The sequence below is a fragment of the Tachysurus fulvidraco genome, chromosome 2, assembly GCF_022655615.1.
Source record: "Tachysurus fulvidraco isolate hzauxx_2018 chromosome 2, HZAU_PFXX_2.0, whole genome shotgun sequence".
NCBI lineage: Eukaryota > Metazoa > Chordata > Actinopteri > Siluriformes > Bagridae > Tachysurus > Tachysurus fulvidraco.
In genome coordinates, this window is record NC_062519.1 from 34,815,065 (window position 1) to 34,832,159 (window position 17,095).

The following is a 17,095-nucleotide window of genomic DNA, read 5'->3' on the forward strand; positions in this document are numbered from 1 at the left end:
GCAATTATTTTCAGGCAGAAATGTCCAGTGAGTCATATATTTTTGTACCTGTATGCACCATTACGAACATTTCAATCATTTCACCTTTTAACTTACAAAACATATAAACGAATGAGAAATGGAGCAGCAAATGCAGCTTTGAAAATCTGACCGTTGCGAAATGCTACAAATACGATTTACATTATATGTATTGTGTTTGGCAGACGCTGTTGAACACAGGAAAAATAAAAAAGTGCTTTAATGTCTCTATCAGAAAATTCATTCTGTTACTGGTTCACTGTATAACAGGCTAAAAATAGCAATCTAAAATCTCTGTTTGGAAAATAATTTAGCAAGAAAAGCACACATTATTTTTAATGATAATTCATTTTTATTTATAAGAGCTAATTTAAGTGTTTTAGGGTGCAGTAGGTCTTCAGACATGCTTTGAAACCAGGGACTCGGTTGTTCAGACATCTAGAAGAAGTTCATTCTACTACCTTGGAGCTAGAACAAAGTCTTGATACACACCTTCCTTGTGGTCTGAGAGATGACGCGATCAGTAAAGCAATGCTAGAGGATCGAAGTGGTCGCATGCGTCCCAGACCACCTTCTGTGATTTGAGTGACCAGATTACAAAGACACATTTAACCGTGTTAAGGAAGATTTGAGATGTGAAGATTGTTAGATTTGAGATGTGAATAAATGTTATAGGCAGAAAACCTTAGCTAGTTTCCAGAATTATGCCACAGATGATGGGTTTTTCCAGGTTGCCTCATAATCAAAATTTATGACAACAGGACCAGAAGCAGTTTGATTTTGCTTGATTTGATATATTTAAAAGTGCAATTTTTTTATATTGGGCTAAAGAGTTTGTAATGAATAATCACATTTTTATCTATTAAGCAAGATCATTTGGATTATTGTATTAGTTAATACACTGTATTTTTACATCTACCACCTTTTAACCCTGATAACTGAATCTAAAATTAGAGAATTGATCCGGACTTTCACAACCGGGGTCAGACGTATTGATTATAACCAGTTAAGAAGTAGCAGTGTTGTCTCTGTTATCATCTCTCTCTCTCTCTCTCTCTCTCTCTCTCTCTCTCTCTCTCTCTCTCTCTCTCTCTCTCTCTCTCTCTCTCTCTCTCTCTCTCTCTGTGTGCGTGTCAAGGAAAACAATTAGCATGAAAACCTTGTATATCTTGTTTATCCAGTCACTTGTTTGTTTTACTGTTGAACGCTCAGATGAGTATTACTGTAAATGTGTCTGCCAAATTCTCCCTCTTTGATTACTGTATATAAGAAATATAGCTCTCCTCCTCACAACCTCTCATATACTGTAAATACCAGCTCAAAAAACCTGCACATATTTAGATGGTTTTTTTTTGGAGTGCCTGAAGTCCACAGTGACAACAGTGTGCTGGTCTTCTTCTCAGTGTTGTAGCTCCAGCCTAAGGGGAGTGGTGTGTGAATTCTTCATGAGGTTGACCTGATTTTTTGCTGCTTCTTTCCCAGAGCTGGGTGCTAGCTTTAGCATCAGTGTTTAGCACCCCCTCTGTGAACTAACCCACCACTCTGCTGTTATGCCCCAATTCAGGTGCTGCAGATATGGGAGCCAAGCAGTCGGCGACGGGCAGTGCGGTCTTGTCCCAGTCGCCCACCCTAGAAAACATCCGTGAGGCATACGGGCAAGGCGAAGAGCACAAGGCACAGGAGCTGATCCGGATAGCCTGCCAGGAGATCTGCGAAGGACGAGCAGACACGGTAAGGTGGAATCCAGATCAAACCATGACAGCTGTGGATATTTCTATTGTATTACCTCAAATATTGGGAAAATATATATTTAATGAATGCTTGCAAAGTATGCTTTCCATGGCCACATTAGATGTAATTGATGTATAGAATTGAATAACCTTGCTTTGCCAAGAAACTCAAGGTGATCCATCATGCATCAGGAAATAATCTATTGGAAATAATTGGACATAAATTTACAGAGGAGCTGTTTCTCCCAAAATCAACTTTTTTCTCTTCTACTAAATGCGTTTGAGAGTCGAGACAAGTTCAGTTCTAGTGATTGTTTCTGGAGCTGAGGCTAATGAAGCTAACAAGTATTTGGAAGTCTTTCTCAATTAAAATTCTCTGTAAAATTCAATTCAATTCAGTTTATTTGTATAGCACTTTTAATAATTGCCATTGTCTGAAAGCAGCTTTACAGAAGTATATAAACAGAATCAAAATGTTACATTTTAAAATCAAATTACTTTTTATCTCTAACATCTATCCATAATGAGCAAGCCTGAGGTGACGGTGGCAAGGAAAATCTCCCTGAGATATGAGGAAGAAACCTTGAGAGGAACCACCAGACTTAGTTGGGTGAATGGAATATTAAGATACACTGGAATAACGTAAATGTAAACAATGCCCTTTCTACAACAGTCCATTATAAACTTAACACTATTTATGTCTTCAAACATCCCTAATTCATCATACACCAGATTCACAAGCAAAAACTGTTTGCTGTTTGTTTCATTCCAAAATCATTCCAAACATGGGTAAATTGATGTATTATTTCTTATTATTAGATGATCTGACTGATATTTTAACCGCAAACCCGGTTGTCTCTTTCAGAAGGTTTAGTCCTGATTACTAGTTGAGGAGTCAAACAATGTCCTTGTATGTATGAGGTCAAACTGTCACTTACTGTGCTCCTTTCCATGAAAGGTAAAAAAAATAGTAGGGCAGCATATATGATCATCTTGGTATTTTTTTATTTATTTATTTTTTGCCCTTTTCTACATAAAAATTAAGCAGCTTATTTTAACAATGCATTCATGAAAAAATGCATTATTAAGTGCAATTTGTAGCTACAGAGTCTAAACGAGTGCATGTTTTTCTTCTTCTGTTGTTTATTGGCAGATTGTATATTTAAATAACTGACTCAGTAGATAAAGGATGCAACAAATCAGTCTAAAAGATTAGACGTGATCACAGCTGAATACGGTTCTGAGGTTGTAATGAAGCCGCAGATGAAAGAAGGTTTTTTTCCAGAATGGTCTAATGGCCAAGCCATCAGTGTGCTCTTGCACCTGAGCCTTTATTATTCCATCAGGCCAGTTTCCTAACATCTGTCCCTGTTACAAAAGCTCCAAAATGCGCTGAATCCCCAGATCACTTACAAGCATTAAGCGTCTTCTGAGGTCATGGTACAGTGTTATTAGTTTTATTTAGCAGACAGCTTTATAGTTCCTTAAAATCAATGCAAATGTTTTGCCTTGTTTTTTTTTTAGTCTTCTCGGCATGGACATATTGCTGGCTTGGTATGGACAAAATCTTACACCACAATATGGATAGGATAGATAGACAGTTTCTTTTCTTTTTTTTTTTTCTTCAATCTTTTCATATCTTGAAAATTATCTATACATAAAAAAAATTATGATATGTTTATTTTTATTTTTTAAATTGGATAAATTGAAGAAAATAGTTTTATTATAGGTTTTACTATAGTTTCCATTACACAGCCCTGCGTATGGATAGTTTATATTAGTCTGTTAAGCTGTACTCTGAAAAGAGCTGCAAGCAAGTCTCAAGCATGGAAACTGTAAACCAGAATAAAATACAGGTACAGCAGGGCTGTCAAGTGTCACACATTGAGAGTGACAGTCACGCATTTGGGTCTATTCTCACGCTCTCCCGTCACACATCGTATTTCTCACGCAGAAAAACTTTTTGACTATTTATCATATATTTAATAAGCCACAGCACCCAAAATGTATCAGTCCACACCGCTGTCTCTATGGAACCGGGCAGGAATCAAGCGCGTCTCAGTTCTTAGACGAGCCTGACACTTATCAGCCAATCAAAAAAAAATAGGCTACACAATAGCCAATCACAAAATAGCACTATTTGGGTAAGATTTAACGCAACAACCAATGAAAAAAAAAATTAAATGAGAGAGTATTTTCCATGGTCGGTTTGAACAAAACCTTAACACGAAACAGTTTGTCTCTGGACAGGACATTGTCCTCAATCATGACCCTGAAAATGGCTGGGCTTGAGCCGAACTGTTTTAAATGGGAGCAACATTACAAATGATAAAGGAGTCCAAAAAGGCAACAAACACTTACAATAAACACCACCAGTCATAATCTCTCTCTCTCTCTCTCTCTCTCTCACACACACACACACACACACACACACACACACACACACACACACACACACACACATAATAAATGGAAATTAAACAAATACTTTGTATTTGGTTAAATTGCGGTCATTGATCCTTACCAAACACAACTCCCCATTATTTTATTTTTAAATGTTTTGAGGGGAGGTGTTGGAGATGTCACGCTTGCCTGTCTTCAAAACTTGAGAGCCCTGCAGGTACATGAAGAAGGGAGCACAGTTTTTTTTTTGTTTTTTTTTTTTTGTTTTGTTTTTTGAACATTTCCAATATAAGAATAACAGCTCTATAAAGAGTTCAATAATAGGAGCTAATTTGCATTGTGGACTTTCCACAAATGTGTTTACAATTGTGATGTAAGGTTACACATTTTAAAATGCATAAAAAATGCTGTGGTATTAAAACATAATTCAGTATTGCTGTGTTAGAAATTGTCAGTAACTATGTTTCACGTTGGCTACATCACACCAGGGCATCGTGGATTATTTTCCTACAGCGGATGTTTTATACCGTACTTTGCTCATTGTCTTGTTAATACAAATGCTATAGAAATGCAATAGTTATATATGTTTTTTGCACCATTCACTATTCTGCGCTGTTGCATTGCATTGTTTGCAGTAAGGAGTTAGATTATCATACCATTTAAAATAGATTTAAGTTTGGATCTTTGCGTGTGTTTCCTGTAGCTGGAGCTTTTGTGTGCTGCAAGTCAACATGGTGACAAAGAGAGTGTTCGGTTCCTGTTGAAGGATGCTCGGGTTCAATTTTCTCAGGAACCCAATGAAGGGAATCCAGCTATCCTGGCTGCGCACTACGGCCATCAGTCAGTGGTTCAAGAGCTTCTGAACTCCATTCCATGTAAGTAAAGACTCACCTGCCCGGCTGCACTCTTTAGAGCATGTATTTTTGCCTGATTTCTTCCTTGTTTGTGAGTACTAAAGGAAACATTTAAATATTTATCGCTGTAAATGATCATTCTGTGTTGAATTGTAATCCAGATATGACTAATTGTCTGGAAATTTTTAATTTAAAAGGCTTTTTTTTTTTTTTGGAAATGACATTTTATGTGTGTAAAATTTCAGCCTTTTGGGCATGTGGTGAATAAGGCTGGAGTTCAGGTTAAGGAAGTAGAGCTTTATCAAAGTAGCTTCTTTTAAAGTCATGGCAAATGCAAGTTGTTTCATTTTGCCAAATCCTGAGTACAAGGGTGGTTCCAATTATTTTGAGAGGATACAAATCTCTATATTTTATAATGTTTTAGTGACTTAAAAGGCTCCACAAGTGATAGGAAGTGAAAAGCAAAGTCCCACAATATCTATTCGACTTTCCCCTAGCTCAGGGTTCCACTTTTTATGCTTATGCCTTATAACCAGTGAGGCACTTATTATAGTCCACCACAAAAATAGGTCACATCAGTTCACTTTGTTAAGCCTTTTAGATCTAATCTGTTTACATTGCATTATATTAATTGTGTTAATATATCAGTTACTGGGTGTGGCTTTCAGTTGTGCCTTTAGGTTAAATGATGCACCTGCCACATACAAAAGGCACATAGCTTGGTCTGTGTATTGTTATAACATAGGGATTAATACAATTGGCTCAAAATGTGAACGCTTTTAAGCGCTTTTATGGTCTGTCCAGGCCTTAATATGTTCTAGACTAAATGTCACTCTTTGTCATGTTTTTAGTTCCATGTATCCGCAAAGACCTGTTGAACTGGATGCTGGCAACGGCATGTCAGCAGGGCCATTTAGACGTGGTGAAGCTGCTGGTCGTCAATTACCAGGCTGACACAGAGGACTTCGCCCTGCATAGTGACGAGTTTGCAGTCATCACTGGCTTGCCGCTGTATGCTGCAGCCAGGGCAGGTACTTTAGCACCAAACTCAGCTTGGAATCATATGAAAGATTATGACACAAAAGCTTAATGATGGCTTTCTGTGACCTGCAGCTGATTTCACAGTTTTTGCTCTAAAGATTGTGTGGCAGCCTGGAAGAACCCACAGCATTGTGGATATAAAATCTACAGCTGTTAAAATATCCACATTGCAATAATGTCTGATTACAAACTAGGCTAATGTTCATTTCACTACAGCACATAGCTTTCCAACAACTTGATAACATTTTATATTTAATATTCTTCTTATATTCCCGTAAAGCTGCTTTGCAATGGTGTACCATTGGTAAAAACGCTATTCAAATAAAATTGATCAGTTTTCCCAGACCACCACTTCAACACTAGTAATGAAAAACTAGTCCATACTTTGTGAAAAATTTTATAATGAGATCATGAATTTTCATCATGGGGTTTTGCCAAAAACTGCCACAGAGTTGGAAGCACACAGAATGTCTTTGTCCTTTTTTAGCATTACAATTTCCCTTTATTCAGACCAAGGGGCCAAAACCTGTTCCAGCATGACAATGCCCCTGTGCACAAAGCACAAGCTCCATGAACACAAGTGGTTTGCCAAGAATGATTTGGAAGATCTCAAGTGGTTTTCTTAGAGCCCTGTCCTCAACCCCAGAGAACCATCTCCATCTCAGGCCTCCTCACACATTATCAAGTGCCTGATCTCATTAACATTCTTGTTGTTGAATGAGCACAAATCCCTACACCTACACACAAATCTATCAGAAAGCTTTCCAGAAGAATGGAGGTTATTATAACAGCAGCACTAACGGGAGCACTAAATGTGCAATAGGGTCTTCAGAACACACATGGATTTGATGGTAAGGTGTCCACATACTTCTGGCTATGTTGTTTAACTGACATGTTAGAACTATTAGTTTTAGTCCTAGTTTATGCGCAAGAGCTAGTTTCATCTGCACTTTAGCCAGTTTGAATTCTAGGAAGTGAAACACCCGTATGAGCCACGTGGTGGTCTACATAATAGTAACTCCTCCAAATAATTTCACAATGTAATGATTTAACCATCATGTCACCATAACTGTCAACAAACATCCAGAATACAACTGTAATCACTACCCAAACCATATTATGCTGTCCCATGTCCCCAGTGTTTCAGTTCCCTCATGCTGACACAGTGGTTGAGTTGGATATAATGTGTTTTGAAATTCAAATGATTAATACTAAGTGGAGTTAAAAATGGTTTGTGCCACGCTGTTTCAACTCGAGGAAACCCGGGCCTTTGGGACATGTCACACTGTAGGAGGTAATGAGAGCTTGCCAAATATTGACAGAACTTGCAAAATGTGTGTTATGCAAGAGAAAGCAGTGATATAAAGCCTGCCCTGAAATATAAAGTAGTTTTTTAAGTTACATTGATTCATTTAACTAATACTTTTATGTAAACATTATTTAGACAATAAAACAATTTTGATGAGATTTGAAATAACAACCTTTGATCTGTAGCCTAAATCCTTCACTTGTCTTTTTAACAGTTTACTACATCACATGGTTTAACCAGTTTAAAGGGTTTATTACAGATGTTTGTGGAAACCTTATCATCAAGCCCACTTGTGTGTTCTGAACATTCCGTTCCAGATATAGTCCTCTCTTTGCGGTTATAATAACCTTCACATTTCTCTGAAGTTTCTGATTGATTTTGGAGTGTGGTGCATTTGTGCTCATTAAACAAGAACATTAATGAGGTCAGGCACTGATAATATTTGGGGAGGCCTGATATGCAAGACAGTATTGCAGTTCATCTCAAAGATGTTCACTGAGGTTGAGGTCAGGACTCTGGAGACCTCTCGAGCTCTTCCACACCAATCTTTTTTTTTTTAAAGCATTTATTGTCATACATGTATGCACAGGTTTGCCACAAATCTTGGCAAACCATTTGTGTTTATGGAGCTTGCTTAAAGCACAGGGGTATTGTCATACTGGAATATGGTTGGGTCTCTTTGTTCCAATGAAGGGAATTTGTAATGTGACCGTTAAAAGTTTATACAATCAGTTGCTTGCAACAGCTTGCGGAAGAACCACATTTGGGTATAATGGTCAGGTCTACAATCCTTTGGCAATATAGTATTTCTGTCCGCATCTGATTGTAATATTTGGCCCAGATCCAAAGCCATAGCCTCAGATTTAGTTTAGGGGATTTTTTTTAATATACACTACCTATTTTCCTTTTTTTTATCCTGGTGATACAAGATATAGTTCCTCTTTAAGGCTAAACAGTGAGGTAAGAGAGAATATTACACTTCCTCTTGTAGCGTCTCTGTTATACAAAGTACTCTCATACCTGCTTGCTTCCTGCTTCAGGAAATAAGGAGATAGCAAGGTTTTTGCTGGAGAATGGAGCCTGCTTCTCTTCGTACACACTGATGGACTACGGCAACTTCACGCAGGAGCTTCTGAGAGAGCACCTGTTGGAGGACACGGACACACGCAGTGATGGCAGAGTGCAGCATGTGAGCCAGTTTTAGCTGTTTAGTCAGATTTATTTTACAAACCACTCCAGTGGTTTCAAGTCACGTCGTTACAGACATTTTTTGTGGATTGAAACTTCTGTATTTTCAGAATTACTAACATTTGCTTGGATTAACACATTTATATTACATTTACAGTTGATTGTAGTTGCATTGAAACTTCATTAAAGAGTGATGCAATAAACCACAGCAAGTAAAAACTGTCGTAGTCATAAGCAAAGAAAATGACCTTGAACAGATTTTGATTGTTTTTTATTTCTTTCTTCAAACCTTTAAAGCTGTTTAGCTAGATTTACCTACCTAATGTTAATATTTAAGTTGATTGCTCTACCCATGCTAATATTTAGCTGGATTTGTTTGCCCATGCAAATGATTTACTATGTCTGCATATAGCTGCATATTTCTCTACCCAAACTAACATGTGTATTTCCCCATGCTTTTGTTTAGTTACACTTATTTACCCAGTGTTAACATTTAAGTAGATTTATTTATGCATGGCAGTATATACCATGCTTTATTTACCCTTACTAACATTTAACTGTATTTATTTACCTGTGTTAAGATTAGGCTGGATTTATCTACCTGTACTAATATTCCAGATTAAAATAGTAAGGTATTTTGTACCACCCAGTATTCAAGTAGCTTACAGTAATCTACTCATGCTGAAGGTCAGTCAGATATATTTACCTATGCAATTTATTTTAGCTAAATCTATTAACTCGTGCATAGTTATGTAACTACAGTATGCTAATCATTACACTATGTATTCCCCAATGCTAATGTTTAACCATATCTACCCAGACTAATGTTTAAGTAAAGTTGTTTAGCCACACTTACATATTTATTAGCACATTCATACATTGTGGAAAATAAGCTTGTTAAATTTATATAATTAACATTTGTATTTTGGTTCCATGTGATTGAATTAAGTAACATTAACACAATCAGTTTTTTTACATGACAAAAACAGTAACAACAAGGACCTGTCGAGAAATTAAGAAATCATTCGATGTTTGAATGATTTTTCATGTAAATCCTTAACAAATAAGTATATCTTACTACAGCATATGTGCTGTAACATAAACAAATCAAAAATGTTGCCAATGGCTTCAAAAAATTTTTAGATTTCTAGGGAGATTAATATGTCATCTCTGAATCTTCATGTGTAGCCTGTGAGTGTGCAGTGGTCCCGGTTAAAGCTGCCGTGGTTGGAGCTGGACTGGTTCCTGGATGTTTCTTCCAGGATCACAGTGCTGGATGTGTCACACAACAGCCTGAGCTCTCTGCCCTCGGTGGTGCCATGGGGCCTCATAAACCTGCACACACTCAACCTCTCACACAACAAACTCAAAGAGATTCACACACCCCAGTCCTCTCAGGAGATCATCTGCATCAGGTACAGTACAACACAAAACAAGACTGACCTCAATAAGAACTTTAAATGGGTGGGCACATTTACAGTTGTGTGCAAAAGTTTGGGCACGCCTTGCAGAGGGGCGTATAATAAATAAATTCTCTGACTCTTCAAATGTGAAGAAAATGTCTTGGTGACAATCATTATAATGAATTACATATACATTTTTTCTGTACCTTTTCTTTTTTAGGGTTTTATGTTCTCATGCAAAACAAAACAAGGCTGAGTTCTTATGAACTCTTTTTACTACATACATTACGTTATACTTTATGTACTACATGCCAAATTCTTTTTTGAGTAGCAGCCAGAAAATAAAACTACTTAGATTTTGTCACTATTTGGACAAATAGTTATTTTGTATATTTGTTAGAAAGTTGGCATAACATTCTAGCACAAATATGAGTATATAGTGCTATAAAATGACATTAATTTAGAACGTATTTGTTATTAGAAAACCTCTATGTATTCAGATTCTTTAATTATTCTTTCTATTCCTTAATCATGCCCCACTGAGTCATTATTTCATAACCTTTACAGGCGTAGGAAGATGTTTTAAGCTATGATACTCCTCTCAAACACAATATCTACATATACACCAGTTATTCTGTGTCCTATAGTCTTATTTCACGTTCAGGAGAATGGGTTTGTAATTCATCTGGCAGATCACTACGTAATAGGATTAGTAATGAAGGCTTATTGGCTTTTCTGCTCCCTTTGCTTTCCTAGCGCTGTCTGTCCAGTCTGCTGTATTACCCCCACTTCATGACAGTTTGACAGGGACTTTAAAGTACTTAGTGAAAGACTTTATTTCCCATAAGACTTTATTTGTCACATATACTTTACAGCACAGTGAAATTCTTTTCCTCACATATTACAGCTTGTTAGGAAGTTTGGATCAGAGCACAGGATTAGCTATAATGCAGCAGCTCTGGAATAAAGACCTTTCATTCCAATTAAGCAGGATCCACACCTAATTCCACTTGTTTAATTAGTAGAATCTTAACTTTTATTAGACACATGTCTGCTTGGTGTGAATGAAAGCCTGCACTCACGCCAGCACTTTCCAGATAAGATTAGACACTCCTGTGTAGTACAAGAAGATCAAGACATTTTGCTATTTAAATATATGTGGCGTTGAAGTTCCTGTAACATCACTGTGTGTGTGTGTGTGTGTGTGTGTGTGTGTGTGTGTGTGTGTGTGTGTGTGTGTGTGTGTGTGTGTGTGGCCTCGAAAGATTACAACAAGTCAATCTGTGCGAGAATGATTTGGAGAGTCTCCCAATTGGCTTGCTGCATCTCAGCCAGATCCAGAGAATCTTCGCAGCCAAGAACAAACTCAGCATCCTTTTCAACATCCCTAATGGTACACTCAACACACACACACAACACAAACACACAACATTCAGAGTGGAACCGGTTATTTAGAAGTGTGATTAGGACTGATGAGACTAGCTGATTAACAAATTACAGTCTGTAGATCTTTCCTCTTTTTAGGAAGCACTTTTTTTCAGCGTTTATGAGCTGTTGATTCACCATAAGTGGAAAGAGTGTATAGACCAAAAACAGACAGCTTATCAACTTTTAATGCAGTGTTCTAGCAGAGCATGTTGTATGCCATCATGAAGAGCAAGACTTCACAACATGTAACGATGTGTGAACCTGTGACAAATTAAATTTGTAATAAGAGTATAATGTCAGTTTCATTAACGCTTCATAACTAATGAAATAAAGCAATCTTTAGTATCATAGATCAGATTTACATGCTGTTGTACTATAAAATCAACATGCTGGAAATGTTTGTATTTTAAGTCATCTTGAGGTCTTAAAATCAATAAAAAGAAATGTTTTAAAAAATAAAAGCTTTTTATTTGAACAATGAATCGCATGGCTGTACTAAGAATTTCAGATCTGAGATAGTGTCTCAAATGAAATATTTAAGGAATTTGATGGTGAAAATGTTTTATAAATTTTACAGTGACATGAAGCCATATACAGTGTTGAGTTATGTACATGTGTCAGTTCCATGTGATTCTAACCTTAAATTTACTGAGAGCTCTGTGAAGAACAGGACCACTGGCTGTTTAACATGCTGAAGTGTTTTTGAGTCTGATATTACATACATAAATATGACACTATTCATATCGTATGGAAAGTTTTGGACTTATCGTATGGACTCAGAATAGCAAGAATTTCCCCAACAAAAATATTGACATAATTTTTTGTTACAGTCTGTGAATAACATCCATTAAGAATATGATGTGTAAGTAAATAGAAAAAAAACTGCTGTTTTCTCTCTCTCTCTCTCTCTCTCTCTCTCTCTCTCTCTCTCTCTCTCTCTCTCTCTCTCTCTCTTTTGCTTTACCCCTCCCTCTCTCTCTTTCTCCCTTCTCCTGCAGGTACTAACTGGATCGGGCTGCGCCGGCTTCAGGAGCTGGATGTTTCTGATAACCACCTGACTGATCTTGCATCCCATGTGTTACACTGCTTCAAATCCCTCAACAGCCTCAATATCAGCAAGAACCGTCTGAGCTGCTTCCCTGATCCCTGGGCATGTCCCTTGGTGTGTTCACTGACACTGACTATCGAATATCAGCATGCTGCCTTACAGTCTAATCAAACTGTCATTTTTTATGTAGAAAATCTGCAAAGCTGCATCCAACCAGATCCAGAGTCTTCCTGACACAATCTCCATCTTCTGGAGGACCCACCTAAAGGAAGTGGACTTTTCAGAGAATGCCCTGAAGGAGCTGCCCTCCTACATATTTGAGCTTGAGGTGAGGGAATTTACTGTAAAAGATTTAAAAAAGAAACTATTTTCATGTGTATATCGCAGCTATGCATCTTAATGAGCCTGACTTCCATGCAGCATGCGGGTGACAAAAGTCAGTGTTTAAAGAGGAGCTGTTCTAGTTTGCCAGTTAATATTTAAGAAATAATACATGACTTGTAAATAGGAAAATAAGCAACTATGGTGTGGTGTAATGCGGCCTGAAGCAGATTTCTTTATATAACAGATTTCCTTTACCAGTGCTAAAGCCGGCATTTAAAAAAATTAGAGCAACATCTAAAAACGTATCGCTAGCTATGTTTAATGTTGTTATGTACAATATTACAGCGTTAAACAATGCTTTCTTTACTACATTCTCTTTTTCTGTCTTCCTGGAATTTAATAAGACAATAAAATGCAGCTTGTCATGTTTATCTATCTATCTATCTATCTATCTGTCTGTCTGTCTGTCTGTCTGTCTGTCTGTCTGTCTGTCTGTCTATCTGTCTGTCTGTCTGTCTCTGTCTATCTGTCTGTCTGTCTGTCTGTTTTCCATTTAAGTATATCAACTGAATCTGTTCAAGTTTCTAAATAAATAAATATAGAAAGTACCTCAAGACACTAAAGCACTTAGAAAACAACAGAATTCACCCGGTGATGCAGAGGGAAGACAAAATAATGCAAATATTGATAAAGTAATTTAAAATGAAACCAGTAGTAAAAAAGACAATCAAAAACCAATATACAGTAAAACACAGGATGCTACAACATAGATAAACACTATAAAAGAGAGCTCACAATGCAATAAAATAAAGGCATAAAAAAGGTTATCACCAACAAATCACTGTTCAAGGTCACAAGAAGTTGTGACACAGTGTGTTTTCTTTTTATGTGTAATTCCCTGTCTAACCTCTTGATGGCATTACTCTCACTGTGTTGGACGTATCTGTGAGTGCAGTGTTTATGGTCTGTAATGGAGTGCAGTGTTTATGGTTTGTAATCGTCATTCGCTGACTACAACATTTCGTTGCTTCTGTTCTTGTTATTTAGTTTTGTTGTAATTAGAAACAACTAATTCTTGCAAGAATTGGTATCAGACTGACATTGGCGTAAACACAGGCTCAGTATGAGAGTGAGTTTATTTTGATATAATTACACATGCCATGAAAGTGTGTGAGGTAACTGATATGACTAATACAACAAATATTTTGTCTTAAAGCACAGTATTATGTCTGTGATGATTTATACAAAAGCATTGAATCTTAAAAAATATCCAGTAAGATTTACCTGAACTATATTTATGGAGTGAAATCTTTTTAGAGGATAAAAACATTTTTTTTGACAGTTTAATTTTTTTATCTGCTTGAAGGAGTTTGTAGAGGCTTGGAGATAAAATACTCAGCTTTGGCATTTTACCACCGATGATTCAGAGCTTCAAATCTAGTATAAATCTCGCACAAACACACACACACACATATACACACACACACGCACACAGTAGAAAACAAGATCTGCATAATCTGAGAGGAGAAAAAGGAGAACAGGGGATCTGTCTATTCAAACTGATTAGCAGGAAGCTGATGTCTGTTCATTCATGAAGCTCAGTGGTGCAGGTGGCCTGAATGTCAACACTAGGAATACTTCAAACGTCAAGTACGACGTTTCATCATGGGCTGTCAGTTGCATCTGTTCGCAAGTGTACCATCAAGTATACCGTTACAAAATAGCTCCAACAGAGTCTGCATTGACGATTGCAGTAATTTCCAGACTGCATGTTTCTCTGTTGTCTAAAAAATTACTTCGAAGTTCTGTTTGTTTACGAAAAGAAAAAAAAATCATATCTATTTGCGAATACAAATATTATTGAATATCATAGTGAACAATTGGTAAAGTTATAGTATAGTAACACACTAACCATATTAACAAATGTATTGACTACATAACAGCTGAAGCACTCCAATTTCTACCCCTAAAACACCCACTGGGTAAAGAATCACGAATTGCATTCATAATGTAAAAACAAATAGCATTTTTATTCAAAACACTAATAAACACATAAACTACTATACAGAACACTGCTAGAACAACAAATATCTTGAGCCATGGATTGACCTTATACAGTATATACAACATATCAGATGACATGATGACGCATCAGCTGCAAAAAACTACAACACACAAACTACCATGACTGCTGGGGTAGCACTGACTGGAAAAAACCACACGCTAATACTTAACCTACAAGAATTGCTGGAGTGACATATCTATAGTAAATCCTACAAAAGTACTCTAAAAAACTCACGAATAAATAACTGTAGTTGCATACTGACTGAAACTGCACTTAATTAACTATTATACTAAAACACTTACTATACAACCCAAACAAATTCTAACAAATAATTTAACTATCCTACCTGCACACTTAGTGTAAAACTAATCACTTACTGGCAATCACTAACAAATTCTTAAACTGGTTAAAGTAATTTAATAAATACTGATTTAACCTTTAGGTGTGCAGCTATAATTGTTTTAATATTTGTTAGTGTTCTACAGAATGTATTTTACTGCAGTGGTTTAATTATTAGTGTTTTACAGTAGTTGTGTTACTGTGGTAGTTTTATTATCTTTAGTAACAGACCTACTGTAAATACTAACAAATTAAGCTGTATTAAAGAACCTATTATAAAATACTACCATAAGTAAACTACAGGGACTGCTGCAATATCATTAAACGAAAAGTTGGGGGGTATAAGAGCTGAAATGACACAGAGCTGCATTATATCCAGCATCACGGATGTAATTTAATGCTCGAGCAGTTTGACAGACAAGGAAAGAACTCTTTCTCGAGCCCAATTCCAAACATCCATATGCAGAGCCTCAGGTTGAGTTTGTTACAAAGCCAAAGGAGAGCAAAGCTTAGCAGTGTGTGGATCCAATGCCTGCTTTTTACATTGATGTTTACATTTATTCTCATTTATCCCAAGCGATTTACACATGACAGAGAAGCAAAGCGAACACCAGGAGTGATATAACTCGTTTTATAATCTCAAAATGTTACAGTCCTTCAAGCTGGAGATGGCTGACTGCAGTAGCAATGATGATACAAGGTCATTCTGAGAAAATACTTGTAGAGAGTTGTGTTTTTAGGGTTGTAATGGAATCTACAGAGTAAGTGATGCACTTGCTGGTGTAGTTTATTACACTAATCTGGGAGAGACGATCTCAGTCTCTCAGTAACACCGTTCACATATAGACCAAAAAGGTGACTGGTGTGGAACATAAACTTTGACGAGTAACTTCTAATCACCCTGGAGTTTATCATGTCCTGTCAGGTGTGAAAACTGTAATGTGAATATGGTTCATTAAATTTAAATGGTCAAAAGTATGTGAACACTTGACTAGCGCACTTGTATGTGCCCATGGGCGTTAACACAGTGTTGTTATTAGAACCCGCCCTATTCTGAGAAGACTTTCCACTAGATGTTGGAAAGTGGCTGTGTTCATTCAGCCACAAGAGCACTAGTGACGTCACGCATACCAGTTCATCCCAAAGGTGTTCAGTGGGGTTAAGATCAGACTTCTGTGCAGTCCATTCAAGTTGTTCCACACCAACCTTCATAAGCCATGACTTTTTAGACCATGTGTTGTGTGTTGTCAAATGTGTTGACATATTTGGCCTTCTACTTCTTGTGAAGGGAAAATCTTGAAATGCTAGAGCATACAAAGTCATTCTACACAATTCTGTGCCAACACAAAGGCCCATATATGGACATTTTGGTGTGATAGTCAGGTGGACACATCATTTTTGCCATAAAGTGTGTATGAATCTAACATAAAGCTTGATAATAATGATAATACTACTACTACTAATAACAATAATAACAACAACAGCAAAAAATTACTATAAAAAGAAGCAGATAAATCATTAATGTTTAAGCGTTGGTCTGGTAAACATAATTTGTTGTGAAACTGCTGAGGATTTTCTCACACAACACAGAAAGCATTACACATCATTAGTTAACGAATAATCGGTTACACATGTTCTTATTAAAGTGAGTGTATTTACTCAATGTAAAGTGTCCTTACCGCATCTCTAAAACGTGATGTTAACCTCAACGTCTGTGCTCACCGATTTTACTGATTCATAGCCGCAACATAAGGACATCAACAGAAACAATACATAATGAATTTGTTGTTGCAAGCACTCCATAGGGATCAAACCTGATTTCTAACTTAGCATTATTTGCATTTTAAGTAACTACACGTTTCTGGAGACGAGGTGTTTTGGATTTTAATAAATCTTAATTTTAATACATTTTAAACTCCTTTGTACTAATGAAAGGCCTTAATGA

At 36.7% G+C, this 17,095-nt stretch overlaps 1 protein-coding gene across 4 annotated transcripts in view; it reads left to right on the forward strand.

Annotated features, from left to right (window-relative positions):
- Positions 1-17,095, forward strand: part of lrrk1 (leucine-rich repeat kinase 1) — a 95,549-nt gene that overhangs the window by 15,258 nt on the left and 63,196 nt on the right. For all 4 annotated transcript variants that reach the window (XM_027162289.2, XM_027162304.2, XM_027162298.2 and 1 more), the window contains exons 3-10: positions 1,583-1,749; positions 4,855-5,026; positions 5,857-6,036; positions 8,396-8,544; positions 9,732-9,958; positions 11,212-11,339; positions 12,373-12,536; positions 12,613-12,750. In XM_027162289.2, the coding sequence (XP_027018090.2) occupies positions 1,583-1,749; positions 4,855-5,026; positions 5,857-6,036; positions 8,396-8,544; positions 9,732-9,958; positions 11,212-11,339; positions 12,373-12,536; positions 12,613-12,750 (1,325 nt within the window). The remainder of the gene's footprint in view (positions 1-1,582; positions 1,750-4,854; positions 5,027-5,856; positions 6,037-8,395; positions 8,545-9,731; positions 9,959-11,211; positions 11,340-12,372; positions 12,537-12,612; positions 12,751-17,095) is intronic.